The 17,424-nt window shown below is 42.3% G+C and overlaps 1 protein-coding gene across 4 annotated transcripts in view; it reads left to right on the plus strand.

Annotated features, from left to right (window-relative positions):
- LOC139467852 (caspase recruitment domain-containing protein 11-like) overlaps positions 1-17,424 on the plus strand; it is a 73,908-nt gene that overhangs the window by 28,914 nt on the left and 27,570 nt on the right. For 3 of the 4 annotated variants that reach the window (XM_071249352.1, XM_071249354.1, XM_071249355.1), the window contains exons 4-12: positions 5,383-5,549; positions 7,028-7,130; positions 7,485-7,643; positions 8,601-8,680; positions 10,609-10,758; positions 12,931-13,056; positions 14,494-14,649; positions 15,138-15,179; positions 15,573-15,630. In XM_071249352.1, coding sequence (XP_071105453.1) covers positions 5,383-5,549; positions 7,028-7,130; positions 7,485-7,643; positions 8,601-8,680; positions 10,609-10,758; positions 12,931-13,056; positions 14,494-14,649; positions 15,138-15,179; positions 15,573-15,630 — 1,041 coding nt within the window. The remainder of the gene's footprint in view (positions 1-5,382; positions 5,550-7,027; positions 7,131-7,484; positions 7,644-8,600; positions 8,681-10,608; positions 10,759-12,930; positions 13,057-14,493; positions 14,650-15,137; positions 15,180-15,572; positions 15,631-17,424) is intronic. The other variant, XM_071249353.1, reaches the window with a different exon arrangement.

Raw genomic sequence — 17,424 nt, forward strand, 5'->3', positions numbered from 1 at the left:
CTCGTCCAGCCCTAGCACACATGACCACGTGCCACAATGATTATTGGCCAGAGAGACTCAAAAGAATGTAGGGCTGGGACGGGTAACTCGGGTACCCGGGTCGGGTGGGTACTGAGTAGGTCCCGGGTACCCACAGGACGACCCGGACCCGTGGTTAGTCACGTGATATAATCTTTAATGACAAAAAAGTATGCAGAACTGTATGGTTACATTACAAGTCAAAAATGTTTGCATGTCTTTCTGACTATGCACCCATTCCTTCTGACTTTTCATATCTTTAAATAAAGATATAACTCGAGTCAACTTCAGTGTATGCATGACCAGATTGTTTAATACACGTATCTAAATACTTTTTGCCAGTGCTATGATAACAAAATGCCCAATCGGACATTTTGTACCTATCTCTTGAGACCTAGAGTGGGTACCCGGGTTGGGTCGGGGAATAGAGGGGTGGATACCTGGGTAGTTAATTCGACTCGTCCCAGCCCTACAGGAATGCCCATGTTGGAAGCTGACTGAGGCTTGATTTCCTTGTTAAAATAACACTACACCTCATAGCAGCAATACATATTCACAGGTGATAGAGGAAACTGCCTTTATATATGTAGAAGTGACTCATCTGTACATTGTCCTCAAGGCGAGGTTTCTGGACTAATGGGTTTTTTGACATGGTGTCACTGTACAAATGTCAAGTGTACCTCAGCTGGGTTGTGATAAGAGGTAATGTCCGGGATCGTGTTGTGAAACACAGGTAGGAAGCAGGGAAATGTAGCTCCCCGCCCTGTTTGCTGTGTACACGAGGTGTCGTTTAATCGCTCATGTGGAACCATCTCAATTTTTGTCCTTTGCTTCTCTTCATGTGATCCCTATTTAACATTGCTGTGCTCTGCCTATAGTAATTACTAACATGAGCCATTGATTGCATCAGCTGTTGGTGTCCCCTATAACCAAGCACATTGGGTGTTTTTATATATTTTAGATTTTGTTTGTTTGTTTCTTTAATGCCGCTCTCAGCAATATTCCAGCTATATGACGAGGGTCTGTAAATAATCAATCTGGACCAGATAATCCAGTATATTTAGCAATCACATTCAACTGACACGAGCCAATTAATTGTTTTTATTTATCTGACGATTTCATTGGTGATAGATCAGAAAAAGTGAAATTTACAACAAAATGCAAACACATTTATGCAAGTTCACATATTAATAATTCTTCTAAATAATATTTGATTAAATGCATTTCTTGTGTTCTCAGACCACTGCAAACCTCTTATTAAGATAACAAATATATGAACATGTTCATGTTACTGGAAAAACTATAAAAAATCCTGGACTTTAGTCAGAAATGTTTCCCCTACTAAGTCAACTTTGATAAAGTCCAAACTTTTGAAAAAAAAAAAATTCCCGAAGTTTGCCTGCCCTTGGCACTTTTATTACTTTAAAATCCTTTATCAATTCTTCAAGTGGTTTTCAACCCGGGAATAGCAGCAATTTGTCACCTGGTTTGAACATTTCAATAAGTACTTAGCATTACGGTAATTTTGTAATTAGAGGGCATGTAGAGAAGGAAAGTATAGGTGTTTGTCGTGACATTTATTGTAAGTTTGAGGAAAATTGCAGCATGTGAATCTTGCTTCAGCTTCCTCCACTTCCTGTTGTATATAAATATGTTGTGCATGTACGCTGTGTGGATGTGTCAAGTCCTGCACATATACGGGTGACAAGGCAGTGAATGTGTGCAACATGTGAATCTTGCTTCAGCTTCCTCCACTTCCTGTTGTATATATGTTGTACATGTACGCTGTTTGGATGTGTCAAGTCCTGCACATATACGGGTGACAAGGCAGTGAATGTGTGCAACATGTGAATCTTGCTTCAGCTTCCCCCACTTCCTGTTGTATATAAATATGTTGTACATGTATGCTGTGTGGATGTGTCAAGTCCTGCACATATACGGGTGACAAGGCAGTGAATGTGTGCAACATGTGAATCTTGCTTCAGCTTCCTCCACTTCCTGTTGTATATATGTTGTACATGTACGCTGTTTGGATGTGTCAAGTCCTGCACATATACGGGTGACAAGGCAGTGAATGTGTGCAACATGTGAATCTTGCTTCAGCTTCCTCCACTTCCTGTTGTATATAAATATGTTGTACATGTATGCTGTGTGGATGTGTCAAGTCCTGCACATATACGGGTGACAAGGCAATAAATGTGTGCAACATGTGAATCTTGCTTCAGCTTCCCCCACTTCCTGTTGTATATATGTTGTACAGGTAGGCTGTTTTGATGTGTCAAGTCCTGCACATATACGGGTGACAAGGCAATAAATGTGTGCAACATGTGAATCTTGCTTCAGCTTCCCCCACTTCCTGTTGTATATATGTTGTACATGTATGCTGTTTGGATGTGTCAAGTCCTGCACATATACGGGTGACAAGGCAGTGAATGTGTGCAACATGTGAATCTTGCTTCAGCTTCCTCCACTTCCTGTTGTATATAAATATGTTGTACATGTACGCTGTGTGGATGTGTCAAGTCCTGCACATATATGGGTGACAAGGCAGTGAATGTGTGCAACATGTGAATCTTGCTTCAGCTTCCTCCACTCCCTGTTGTATATAAATATGTTGTACATGTATGCTGTGTGGATGTGTCAAGTCCTGCACATATACGGGTGACAAGGCAGTGAATGTGTGCAACATGTGAATCTTGCTTCAGCTTCCTCCACTTCCTGTTGTATATATGTTGTACATGTACGCTGTTTGGATGTGTCAAGTCCTGCACATATACGGGTGACAAGGCAGTGAATGTGTGCAACATGTGAATCTTGCTTCAGCTTCCTCCACTTCCTGTTGTATATAAATATGTTGTACATGTACGTTGTTTGGATGTGTCAAGTCCTGCACATATACGGGTGACAAGGCAATAAATGTGTGCAACATGTGAATCTTGCTTCAGCTTCCCCCACTTCCTGTTGTATATATGTTGTACAGGTAGGCTGTTTTGATGTGTCAAGTCCTGCACATATATGGGTGACAAGGCAGTGAATGTGTGCAACATGTGAATCTTGCTTCAGCTTCCTCCACTTCCTGTTGTATATATGTTGTACATGTATGCTGTGTGGATGTGTCAAGTCCTGCACATATACGGGTGACAAGGCAGTGAATGTGTGCAACATGTGAATCTTGCTTCAGCTTCCTCCACTTCCTGTTGTATATAAATATGTTGTACATGTATGCTGTGTGGATGTGTCAAGTCCTGCACATATACGGGTGACAAGGCAATAAATGTGTGCAACATGACAAGTGATATTGATTTTATTGATCTGTGCACGAGCAACACTTGTCAACTCATTATGTACAATAGAAGGTCGTGAATTCAGTTTGGGTCAAAGAGTTGCTCATGTTTATTTATCAGAAAAACACTTCCTGAAAGACTCTAAAATCAGCCTTTGTGACCCATTTTAGCCTTACTTGTTCGACCAGTTATCGCCTGAAATATACCGTGTACAAAGTTGACTGTGCCAATAACATTGAATTTGTGAAACTGTGAGCAATGTCAGTTGAAAAAGTTTCAGTAGATTTCTGTAATATGCGGCGATAGGGAATCAAAACAGTAGAAATAGACGTTTCCCATAGACCAACTGTACCAGTTATCGCCATTGTCAAAACAGCACCTGCGTACTGCTTCAGTTATATAAATTACATTTTTTATTATCTCTGGTGTGACGCTCAGTTTTTGTGTTCACTAAAATTAACAAGAAATGCTTTTATCAATTTGTCGTCTGCAAGCTGACGTAAACCAATATTTTCCAAATTCGATCTTAACATGCTTATTAATAACACGATGTGCTATGGATTTTGCTATATTTACAGGTTATGCATTTTGGGAAAAATAGCTCAATGAGGTTTTGGGCTTGTATTTTGGGGAAGAAATGGCAGACACATTGTAAGCATTGACAGAACTGAATGTACATCATTGTGTTGTTTGATTTTTGTTTATGTGTGAACTAGTCACATGCAACGTGTGTCTTTTCTAAAGTTGTATTTGATCTAGGTGATTATATGGCATTATTTTTAATATTTCCTCACAAGAGTCAGTTTTGTTCAACATTTTCAGATAAATATTTTTCACTCCTAATGAAAATGAACAAAAGTAAAACAAGATGCGATCACATGCTGGCTATAACAGGGAGTTAGTGATGATTGGTCCTCGGCAATAACTGGTCTCTGGCCAGTACGTATTAAATCAGTGTTGAAATGAACAAAATCTAAGTCTCATTCATATGGACACATCTGATAAATTTCATAATGATTTGTAAATCTTTACCCCGTTTCATAAATCATGCTGATCTAGTGTACCAAAAAGGACCCTTATACCTTATTGTTTTGCTTGTTGACGGTTGCCAATTGAATACAGGTTGCAACCAATAAGTAACCAACACAGCTGATATGAGGTGTTGATCATAGCTTAAACTGGTTTCCGGATGATCAATTTAACAAATATGAACAAAATTAGTCTGTTGAGATGTTATATGATATAACAGGTCAAATTTGATACCCAGATAGTTAGGTCAATATGAAGACTGAAGGTCACAAGCAAGACTTAAACTTAGACTGGTTAACAAGGATGACAATGACCTGTTAGTGAGCACATCATAGTGAGTGAGTGAGTGAGTATGGTTTTACGCCGCTTTTAGCAATATTCCAGCAATATCACGACGGGGGACACCAGAAATGGGCTTCACACATTGTACCCATGTCGGGAATCAAACCCAGGTCTTCGGCGTGACGAGCGAACGCTATAACCACTAGGCTACCCGACCGCCTCGAGCACATCATAGATAGAGTTTAGTTGTGTTAACCACCCCTACCCCACCCCCTCCAATACATGTAACATTTCTTTTCATGCTCCTCACTTCCCTAAAAAAAATGTCCAGACCCTAAATGGTGTTCATATTTATAACTTTTTTATTTGAAAAAATAGAAAATAGAACTTTGCCATTTTTTATTGGCCTTGCCCATCACCCTATATAGTTGTCATAAATTTTGGTGAACCCCATTTTACTGTGTCATTTTTTCATGCCTCCACTTAATCTCAACAAACCCATCCATTCCCCCAAGTATCTCTGGTTATTGTTGGATATAAATATTTTCTGAATGGATAGCCACATTCATCCTCAGTCAAGGTGTATTTGAGATCGAAACAAATGAAAAAATTAGTGATAACAGTAATTTTATTACACTTGACATAATATTGATAGTACAAGTGTGGCTCATCATTGGTGTTAACTACCAATATTGATATTATATTTTGTCATTGTCTATGGACAGTTGAGATGCATTGCTAATTTTGATCACTCTTTACATCCCTACAGGCTATGAGCGGCATAATGAGAGTCGTATCTCTCAGAACCTGGAGGAGTTTTCTCGGATGGGGTTCCGCATGGCAAACCTCAACAACCAGAAGAATGATCTGTTCAACCAGCTGGAGGAGCTACAGAGCATGCTGGAGTATGCCGAGAAGGAGAACAAAGACTTGGAGGTGCGAACTTATCTTAAATGTCTTTTAATGTATGCCAGAATTAACTTTTGTTACCCTTTTACCTTTGCTTTATCCAGCAGTGTCTGCTTCATGGACCTTGGGTACCTTCTCCTTTGCTTCGTCAACCCGTGTCAGCTTCATTGTCCTGATGGAATATTCCTCCTTTGCTTCTTCAACCAGTGTTAGCTTCATTGACCTGGGGAAACTTTCTCCTTTGCTTCTTCAACAAGTGTCAGCTTCATTGACCTGGGGAAACTTTCTCTTTTGCTTCTTCAACCGTGTCTGCTTCATGGACCTTGGGTACCTTCTCCTTTGCCTCCTCAGCCGGTATTAGCTTCTTTGACCAATGGCATCTTTACCTTTGCTTCTTCAACCCATGTCAGCTTCATTGACCTGGGGAAACTTTCTCCTTTGCTTCTTCAACAAGTGTCAGCTTCATTGACCTGGGGAAACTTTCTCTTTTGCTTCTTCAACCGTGTCTGCTTCATGGACCTTGGGTACCTTCTCCTTTGCCTCCTCAGCCGGTATTAGCTTCTTTGACCAACGGCATCTTTACCTTTGCTTCTTCAACCCATATGTCAGCTTCATTGACCTGGGGAAACTTTCTCCTTTGCTTCTTCAACAAGTGTCAGCTTCATTGACCTGGGGAAACTTTCTCTTTTGCTTCTTCAACCGTGTCTGCTTCATGGACCTTGGGTACCTTCTCCTTTGTTTCTTCAACAAGTGTCAGCTTCATTGACCTTGGGTACCTTCTCCTTTGTTTCTTCAACAAGTGTCTGCTTCATGGACCTTGGGTACCTTCTCCTTTGCCTCCTCAGCCGGTATTAGCTTCTTTGACCAACGGCATCTTCACCTTTGCTTCTTCAACCCATGTCAGCTTCATTGACCTTGGGTACCTTCTCTTTTGCTTCTTCAACAAGTGTCAGCTTCATTGACCTTGGGTACCTTCTTTGCTTCGTCAACCAGTGTCAGCTTCATTGACCTTGGGCACCTTCTCCTTTGCGTCTTCAACCTATGTCAGCTTCATTGACCTAGGGTACCATCTTTGCTTCTTCAACTCACCTTCCCCTTATATATGTTTCAGCATTTTATACCTACAATGTATTCCAAGATATGATATGTTTCATATTCCATGATATGTTTCAGCGTGAGGTACCTACACTGTATTCCCTGATGTGTTATATTCAGCATGAAATAACTGCACTGTATTCACTGGTGTTGTGTTTCAGCGTGAGATAACTGCACTGTATTCACTGATGTGTTATATTCAGCATGAAATAACTGCACTGTATTCACTGGTGTTGTGTTTCAGCGTGAGATAACTGCACTGTATTCACTGATGTGTTATATTCAGCATGAAATAACTGCACTGTATTCACTGGTGTTGTGTTTCAGCGTGAGATAACTGCACTGTATTCACTGATGTGTTATATTCAGCATGAAATAACTGCACTGTATTCACTGGTGTTGTGTTTCAGCGTGAGATCACCTCATTGAGACCCTATGCAATGGACAACCAGCAACTGCTGGAGAAACAGATGGAAGCTGACAAGGAGATCCGCAACCTCAAGGATGAAAACAGTAAGTAGTGTGCTAAAATAAGCTGAAATGTAGACAGTTAGGCATGGTTATTGCCCATAACAGGAACTGAAAACCATGTGAAAAACAATTAAAACAGATTACACAATCATATATTTCTTTGCTTAAGCTGCTGCACTTGAAGACAAGTAGGTGTGTGCTGGCGAATAGGTGCCTCACTCTGGCAGTGTGGGCTGTAATCCTGGACGGGACTCAACCAAAAAAAGTACTAGAATCTAAGCATTACTTAGAAACTGTTATCCTGATTTAGCTTTTGTTACATGTGACCTCTTTCTCGATGGCATTGTGTGTTCATGGCTAGTTTCCTGTTTCTGAGGGTTTGAAGTTGCATTACAGGAGAATTCATGAGAAAGAACATTCAGTACCGAGACGATGTGGAGCGCCAGATGAGCCGCATCGATGAGTTGCTGATAGACAGGGAGGACCTGGAGAATAAACTGAAGGAGAGAAACAATGAGCTGGAGAGGATGAACCAATCACAGGATGTGCTGATAGGTGAGTATACTTGGTGGGGAGAGAATGAACTACTCTCAGCTGTGCTGAGAGGTGAGTATATTTGGACAGAGAGAATGAACCAATCACATGGTGTGTTAAATAGATGAGTATACTTGATGGGGAGAGAAAGAACCAATCACAGGCTGTGCTGAGAGGCGAGTATATTTGGACAGAGAGAATGAACCAATCACTGGATGTGTTGATAGGTGCGTATACTTTGTGGGGAGAGAAAGAACCAATCACAGGCTGTGCTGAGAGGCGAGTATATTTGGACAGAGAGAATGAACCAATCACAGGGTGTGTTAATAGATGAGTATACTTGGTGGGGAGAGAAAGAACCAATCACAGGCTGTGCTGATAGGTGAGTATACTTGGTGGGGAGAGAAAGACCCAATCACAGGCTGTGCTGAGAGGCCAGTAAATTTGGTACAGAGAGAATGGACCAATAACTGGATGTGTTGATAGGTAGGTATACTTGGTGGGGAGGGAATGAACCAATCACAGGCTGTGCTGCTATGTGAGTATACTTGGTGGGGAGAGAATGAACCAATCACAGGATGTGCTGATAGGCAAGTATATTTGGTACAGAGAGATACAACAGTCTTCAAGTCACTCACTCACTCACTCACTCACACTGTCCCACTAACAAGTGAGTGAGTGAGTATGGTTTTACGCCGCTTTTAGCAATATTCCAGCAATATCACGGCGGGGGACACCAGAAATGGGCTTCACACATTGTACCCATGTCGGGAATCGAACCCGGGTCTTAGGCGTGACGAGCGGACGCTTTAACCACTAGGCTACCCGACCGCCCCGCCACTAACAAGTACCCAGTGGAGTGCTGCATGCATAGCCTTTACCCGGAAGAACAGACTGAGTAGAACGTCTTCAACTTTACTCAACAGTTGTCCACCCAAAGTCATTTTCTAACCTTTGTTTCTTTTACATTTGTTACAGAGAAGTTTGAAGAAGAGCGAAAGAAATCTCAGCGACTCATCAACATAGCAACTCGTAGAGAAAGACATACAGATGACAATGTAGGCTTTTCTCCTTGGCACAGACAATACGGATAATTGTCATTTCTGTTACACCATCAGTTTGTGGTTTACTTAAGCAGGGGACTCGTGAAGATCCGGGTAGAATAGGTCTTCAGCAACCCATGCTTGCCCTAAAAGGCGACTATGCTTGTTGTATGAGGCAACCAACGGGATCGGGTGGTCAGGCTCGCTCTCTTGGTTGATGCATGTCATCGATCTCAATTGCGTGGATCGATGCTCATGATGTCAATCACTGGATTGTCTGGTCCCGACTTGATTATTTACAGACTGCTGTCATATAGCTGGAATATTGCTGAGTGCGGGTGTTAGACAACAAACAAACAAACAAATACTTAAGCAGGGAGAGTTTATATGTGAAAAAATGTTAATGGGATTAAGAATAAGGTACAAACAATTATGTAATGTGATGAGGGGCGGTCGGGTAGCCTAGTGGTTAAAGCTTTAGCTCGTCACGCCGAAGACCCGGGTTCGATTCCCGACATGGGTACAATGTGTGAAGCCCATTTCTGGTGTTCCCCGCCGTGATATTGCTGGAATATTGCTAAAAGCGGCGTAAAACCATACTCACTCACTAATGTGATGAAGGTCGAAAGTTTGTCTGTGTTTGCTGCAGTGTAGTTCATGACTTATATCGAGAGGATGTGAGAGCGTAGCCTCCCAAATAAACTCCACACCGCATGCACACAGCACATACAGAAAAAGTCAATATCAGTCATGATATAAGGTGTAGCAGGATCACAAGGGGTATATGTGGTTTTATGCACCCCGCATTAGGTTTTTTTACCCCGAGCCAAACTAAAACCTAACGAGGGATGCATAAAATCACATATACCCTTAGTGATACTTTTTATCTGCCCGACATGTTTCAACCTTCCATTGTAAAAAAATTAATACAAATTAAAATTTGATAGAAATGGCTGTTAGATTGAACTGTGGTTAACATGTGCTGTGTCACGTGACTTTCATTGACTCATAAAAAGCAAGCAGCTTCTTTTTTATCCAGCAATACCCCAAAGATGGGCTTCACACAAGTACCTATTTGGGGAATCAAACCCAGGCCTTCAGCGTGAAGAGCGAACGCTTTAACCACTAGGCTACCCCACCGCACCCTCCTACATACTAAGGGAAATTTATCCTACATATTTAGCGAAATAAGCCATTCCTAAATTTCAGGTTCATGAATTATGAAATATTGCTAAGTGGGAAAACAAAATCACTAGCACTATTCAATAATCATCAACTTGAAAATAGCAGATCAACACTTGTAACTTCTGTGTTCATAATGAATAACCCCTGATGCACACAACTGAAATTTTTGTTTGTTTGTTTATTGTTTAACGCCGCACTCAACAATATTTCAGCTATATGACAGCGGTCTGTAAATAATCAAGTCTGGACCAGACAATTCTCAGTCACTGACATCATGAGCATCGATCCACGCAATTGTGATATGATGACATGCATCAACCAAGTCAGCAGGCCTGACCACCAAATCCAGTTAGTCGACTTTTATGACAAGCATGGGTTGTTGAAGACCTATTCTAACCCGGATCTTCACGGGTCCTACGCAATTGGGAAAAGATGACATGCATCAACCAAGTCAGCGAGCCTGACCACCCGATCCCGTTAGTCGACTTTTACGGCAAGCATGGGTTGCTGAAGACCTATCCTACACCGAATCTTCACGGGTCACCAATAATTAGTGTAATCCAGGAAACAGCTGAAATGAAACTTATAGGATTGCTCACTGAAAAGATCATAATATAGAGATAGCAGTTGCGGGTAGGATTGTTGGATTTTATTCTCTCTAGTTTATTCAAGACATGAAACTTCCAGGTATTGTTTTATTACTGATTGTTACAGAAACTATAATGTTGTCGTTGTATAAATCTGTTTTCTTGTAACAGTCGGATCGACCACGTGCTCAGAATTTTAAGACGAAGATAGAGATCCTTCAGTGTGACCTTGAGGCAGAGAGAGACAAGGTCAAAGAGATGATCGAAACCTTGGATATGACACAGGCCGACTTGACCAGTGAGAGGCAGGCATCCGAAGCAGTCAGTACTTACTTCAGCTTTTGTTATATGGTGCACAATCAGATTTGACATATAGTATAATATGGTATTTATTTAGCATGAGAATTTGGAAAAAGAAATAAAAATCATTTAGATATGTTTGATGTAATGGAAAACACACAATCTTCATTAACATGCAATGAAACTGATACTTGAGGTGGAGTACCCCTTTTGTTCAAGGCCAGGGTGTCGTTATACAGAACACCTTAGCGCTACAACTGTCGTAAGTCTTTGTTAAGGTATGGGAGTTACGATCATCTCAGCGCTAAGATAGCTTTTGTACAACGGCACCATGATGTCTTTCAAATAAATATTACAAGAAATGTCAATTCTGATCTTGCACCCCGAAATCGTTCCCTATTGGAATCATTAAATGCCATTATTTCATGCATTTACATGCAATTTGGTTTGTAGTGGGTACATCTGTAGTAGGTCTGATCAGTCCCCAAAGTTTTATCCGTTTTTAGCTCACCTGACTGACAGTGTATGTGTATGTGTATGTGTATGTGTATGTGTATGTGTATGTGTATGTGTATGTGAAAGACTTTGTCTGAAGGCTGGTTGGTTATCTGCGCTGCTCCTGAAACTGTGAGTGAGGTTTGAACTTTGCATGGCGACTTGGAGCAAACATGATGGCCTAGTCTGCCAGCACTCAAGATTTCAGATAAAATCATTTACCCCATATATACTTGATAGAAGAAACATTCAATTTGCTTAAGAAATATACCACAAGTGGGAGTTGTTTATTGTACAATAAAACACTGCAGGGAGAATAAACCATGAGGGTCTGCATTCGATTTGCTTAAGAAATAAACGACTCTGCAGGGAGAATAAATCTGCGCCCCTCATGGTTTATTCTTCCTGCAGTGTTTTTATTGTACGATGAACAACGACCACGAGTCGTTTATTTCTTATATGAGATATCAACATTATGTCAACCTCTTTCAGGATGTTAATAAAAAGAAAATGCTTTAAAAATATTTTCCTGTATATAATAATGATGACTCCCTGAATAGAATGACTGCCGCAACGATGGACAAGTCCATTTTATGAACAGGGTTTGGTCTTTCCTGCATGACTCACAATTTTCATGTCGATTATCTGTAACTTTTTTCCAAAACCGATTATCATATCTCTCTAACTTTTGGAAGCGATCGTTCAGCAATTGTGTTTATCTACATTGCCCAACTCCATCTATGGGGAACCACTCACTCGACACTTCCCTCTCATACATAACGTTGTCCAATTTATGACGTCAAGTCAAGTTCCAAGCGCATGTTCGAATCTCCAGAAATGACGAACAATGATAGGACAATGTTTTATCGTGAAATAAACCACGCTTCGTGTTTAATTGTTCTTTGTGATTTATCGCATAGCTGTCTTATATTGGAACTTATGCATAGTCTTTTCTTTGTGAGCCTGTGATGAAATAACTTTGCACCGATGATCTGATTGATGTTCTCAATTAAAGCGTATATTGTCTTGTGACAGCTCCTCCCAGATAAACTGGAACACCTTTTGTATGTTGTCCCATCTGTTGTTACATCTGCTGTTGTTACATCTGCTGTTGTTACATCTGCTGTTGTTCCAGCTGCTGTTGTTACATCTGCTGTTGTTCCAGCTGCCCGTTGTTACATCTGCTGTTCTTACATCTGCTGTTGTTCCAGCTGCGTTGTTACATCTGCTGTTGTTACATCTGCTGTTGTTCCAGCTGCGTTGTTACAGCTGCTATTGTTACATCTGCTGTTGTTCCATCTGCTGTTGTTCCAGCTGCGTTGTTACAGCTGCTGTTGTTACATCTGCTGTTGTTCCAGCTGCTGTTGTTACATCTGCTGTTGTTCCAGCTGCCCGTTGTTCCAGCTGCTGTTGTTACATCTGCTGTTGTTCCAGCTGCGTTGTTACATCTGCTGTTGTTACATCTGCTGTTGTTACATTTGCTGTTGTTCCAGCTGCGTTGTTACATCTGCTGTTGTTCCAGCTGCTGTTGATCCAGCTGCGTTGTTACATCTGCTGTTGTTCCAGCTGCTGTTGTTCCAGCTGCGTTGTTACATCTGCTGTTGTTCCAGCTGCGTTGTTACATCTGCTGTTGTTCCAGCTGCTGTTGTTACATCTGCTGTTGTTCCAGCTGCGTTGTTACATCTGCTGTTGTTCCAGCTGCGTTGTGAGAAGCTGAAGCTGCAGCGAGAGTGTGACCAGACCCAGCTGTTCCTGAAACATGCAGAGAGGAAGAACGACCAGTACTTCAAGACAATCCAGGAGCTGGAGAAGGAAAAGAGGAAGGTAGGTTGATCCAATGTTTGTTGACTTACTTAAGTGTGGATCGAGTAGCTGGGGCAGAATAGATCCGATGTTTGTTGACTTACTGAAGTGTGGATCAGTTGGCTGGGGCAGAATAGACCTGATGTTTATTGACTTACTAAAGTGTGGATCGGGTAGCTGGGACAGAATAGACCTGATGTTTGTTGACCTACTAAAGTGTGGATCAGGTGGCTGGGGCAGAATAGACCTGATGTTTGTTGACCTACTAAAGTGTGGATCAGGTGGCTGGGGCAGAATAGACCTGATGTTTGTTGACCTACTAAAGTGTGGATCGGGTGGCTGGGGCAGAATAGACCTGATGTTTGTTGACTTACTATAGTGTGGATCAGGTGGCTGGGGCAGAATAGACCTGATGTTTGTTGACCTACTAAAGTGTGGATCGGGTGGCTGGGGCAGAATAGACCTGATGTTTGTTGACTTACTATAGTGTGGATCAGGTGGCTGGGGCAGAATAGACCTGATGTTTGTTGACCTACTAAAGTGTGGATCGGGTGGCTGGGGCAGAATAGACCTGATGTTTGTTGACCTACTAAAGTGTGGATCAGGTGGCTGGGGCAGAATAGACCTGATGTTTGTTGACTTACTAAAGTGTGGATCAGGTGGCTGGGGCAGAATAGCCTGCTGAGTCTGAATAGTACTTGTATACCATACATCCTTGAATAAACATCAGCCATTAATGCTTGGTTAACCATTACAAGAAATAAATGTCTTTCTTAAACATTCACCTGGTCAAGTCATCCTCATGTAAATTCCATAATGGCGTGCAACAACTTCATCAGTTGCATGTGTAGGGCCACATTTCAACAAACACATTTTAAACTATGTTTGGTAACTGAAAATGACATGACTATATTGTCATCTAGCCAAGCAGGACATCTAGCCAAGCAGGACAGTGCATGACTATACGGCCATCTAGCCAAGCAGGACAGTGCATGACTATACGACCATCTAGCCAAGCAGGACAGTGCATGACTATACTGCCATCTAGCCAAGCAGGACAGTGCATGACTATACTGCCATCTAGCCAAGCAGGACAGTGCATGACTATACTGTCATCTAGCCAAGCAGGACAGTGCATGACTATACTGCCATCTAGCCAAGCAGGACAGTGCATGACTATACTGTCATCTAGCCAAGCAGGACAGTGCATGACTATGCTGTCATCTAGCCAAGCAGGACAGTGCATGACTATACTGCCATCTAGCCAAGCAGGACAGTGCATGACTATACTGTCATCTAGCCAAGCAGGACAGTGCATGACTATACTGCCATCTAGCCAAGCAGGACAGTGCATGACTATACATGTACTGCCATCTAGCCAAGCAGGACAGCAATGTGCCCGTGACCATGGAGCGACACTGACGCCCCATCTCACGTCATACAGTTATCTATTTACAGGCAGAGGAGGAGAAGATATTGGCCCAACAGAAGTGCTGGGACATTTCGGACCAGAAGCAGAGACTGTTCGTGGCCAAACACAACCTAGAACAGAAATACGACAGGTTACGGCAAAACTATGAACGAGTACGAAATAATTGTCGGTTGAAAGTAGAGGTACAACGATTTGTTACTATTTTGTTATTGATTCTAGTTCATATACCTGTTAGGTTGAGTGTGATGTGGCTTCCAAATATTATGCTTTAAGCTTTATATGACTAGATATTCACCTTAATATGACTGGATATGCTCCTTAATATGACTAGATATTCACCTTAACATCACTAGAGAATCTTCTTGATGTGACTAGATATTCACCTTGATATGGCGAGATATTCACCTTGATATTACTGGATATTCATCTTCATATGACTAAATATTCTCCTTGATATAACTGGATATTCTCCTTGATATGTCCAGATATTCACCTTGATGTGACTGGATATGCTACTTAATATGACTAGATATTCTCCTCGATATGACTGGATATTCTCCTTGATATGACTGGATATTCTCCTTGATATCACAAGATATTCACCTTGATATCTCTCGATAGTCATGACCTCCCGTAATGATTCTGGAAAATATGCGTTTGTTTGTTACAGGAAGCTGTTGATGGTGGCGTTGACATTCCAGTCAATCGCCCAGTAAGGAAACAGGCTATATTTGTCTAAATTTGCTGTTCAATCCATTTTACAAACTTGTAATTATCATTTCTAAGTTACTATTATAAATATAATAATAATTAAGTGTTTCATTTGATTATTGATTTATATCTGGCATTGAATTTTTATTGACATTTTTGATTGGCAGTTAGAAACATGAAACCGTGAAGCTTTCACCTGATGAAGGGGCAAAAATTACCCCTTAAACATGGTTACAAACATTATACAGGTTGTCGTCCAAAACAAGTTTCATGTCTAAATTAGTATGCCCTATTGTGGAATCTGTTATATAAACTGTTACTTAGAAACATTTGATAATACTGTGACTGTATTTGTGAGAACGGGGAACATTTACAAAATGATTCTACCTTTCAGAGATTACCCCCGGTGTCTCCCCGGCCCCCGCCACTTACCGTGCCAAAGACACGAGAAGGTATGCTTCCCAGCCATGGTACTGTGCCTCTCACTGTAGTCTCCGCACTGTAGCCTCCCCGCTGTAGCCTCCCCACTGTAGTATCCCCACTGTAGCCTCCCCACTGTAGCCTCCCCACTGTAGCCTGTAGCCTTCCCACTGTAGCCTGTAGCCTTCCCACTGTAGCCTGTAGCCTCCCCACTGTAGTATCCCCACTGTAGCCTCCCCACTGTAGCCTGTAGCCTTCCCACTGTAGCCTGTAGCCTCCCCACTGTAGCCTTCCCACTGTAGCCTGTAGCCTTCCCACTGTAGCCTGTAGCCTCCCCACTGTAGCCTGTAGCCTCCCCACTGTAGCCTGTAGCCTCCCAACTGTAGCCTCCCCACTGTAGTCTGTAGCCTCCCCACTGTAGCCTGTAGCCTCCCCACTGTAACCTGTAGCCTCCCCACTGTAGCCTTTAGCCTCCCCACTGTAGCCTGTAGCCTCCCCACTGTAGCCTTCCCACTGTAGCCTCCCCACTGTAGCCTTCCCTCTGTAGCCTCCCCACTGTAGCCTTCCCTCTGTAGCCTCCCCACTGTAGCCTCCCCACTGTAGCCTGTAGCCTCCCCACTGTAGCCTCCCCACTGTAGCCTTCCCTCTGTAGCCTCCCCACTGTAGCCTCCCCACTGTAGCCTCCCCACTGTAGCCTCCCCACTGTAGCCTTCCCTCTGTAGCCTTCCCTCTGTAGCCTCCCCACTGTAGCCTTCCCTCTGTAGCCTCCCCACTGTAGCCTCCCCACTGTAGCCTTCCCTCTGTAGCCTTCCCTCTGTAGCCTCCCCACTGTAGCCTCCCCACTGTAGCCTGTAGCCTCCCCACTGTAGCCTCCCCACTGTAGCCTTCCCTCTGTAGCCTCCCCACTGTAGCCTCCCCACTGTAGCCTTCCCACTGTAGCCTCCCGCATGTAGCCTTCCCTCTGTAGCCTCCCCACTGTAGCCTCCCCACTGTAGCCTCCCCACTGTAGAATCCCCACTGTAGCCTTCCCACTGTAGCCTGTAGCCTCCCCAATGTAGTCCCAGACTTTCAGACCAGGGCCCTATTCCACAAAGCTATCGTAGAGCTACGACAGTCGTAAGTATGTTGAAGTATAGGAGTTACGTTCGTCTTAGCGCTACGGTCGCTTTGTGGAACAGGTCCCTGGGCCCACTTGCACAAAGCCATCTTAGCGCTAAGATGATCGTAACTCCCATACTTTAACATAGGCTTACAATAGTCGTAGCACTAAGATCGCTTTGTGCAAGTGGACCCTGGTGTATCAATGCAAGCTTACGACACATCCATGATATGTATAGTGAACCCTGAATTGTCTATTCTTTCACACCCAAACATATCCCTAAAGTGTACATGTCTAAGTAAATCATTTCACATTTCAATTCTTTCCGATAATACAGTATTGAATTATCTCAAATGGTTGTAGACCATTAGAATGTTGATACTGTTATACTGACATGCTTCATCAGAACCACTCTTGGTTTGAGCCAATAACTTGAACACATACCATATTTGACGTTATAAGCGCCCTGGGCGCTCTGAAAATTGGAAATAGGGGGCTCTTATTAGAATATTATTTTGGTGAAAAGAAACAGTTGAAAGATAAATTTTGTGGTTGATGCTGACAGCCTGAAATGTTTATGTACGACAAATATATTTTTCCAGAATTTAATTGCCCATAATTAATGGTGCATATAACACACGAGTGCGTATTATACGCGAATAAATAAGTCTCTTGTACATTGATCAATCGGAAGGGGTGCTAATTGGGATTGTTCACTAGCTAATAT

This window comes from Haliotis cracherodii, unplaced genomic scaffold (assembly GCF_022045235.1).
Source record: "Haliotis cracherodii isolate W230 unplaced genomic scaffold, xgHalCrac1.p SCAF_2, whole genome shotgun sequence".
In the NCBI taxonomy this organism is placed as follows: domain Eukaryota; kingdom Metazoa; phylum Mollusca; class Gastropoda; order Lepetellida; family Haliotidae; genus Haliotis; species Haliotis cracherodii.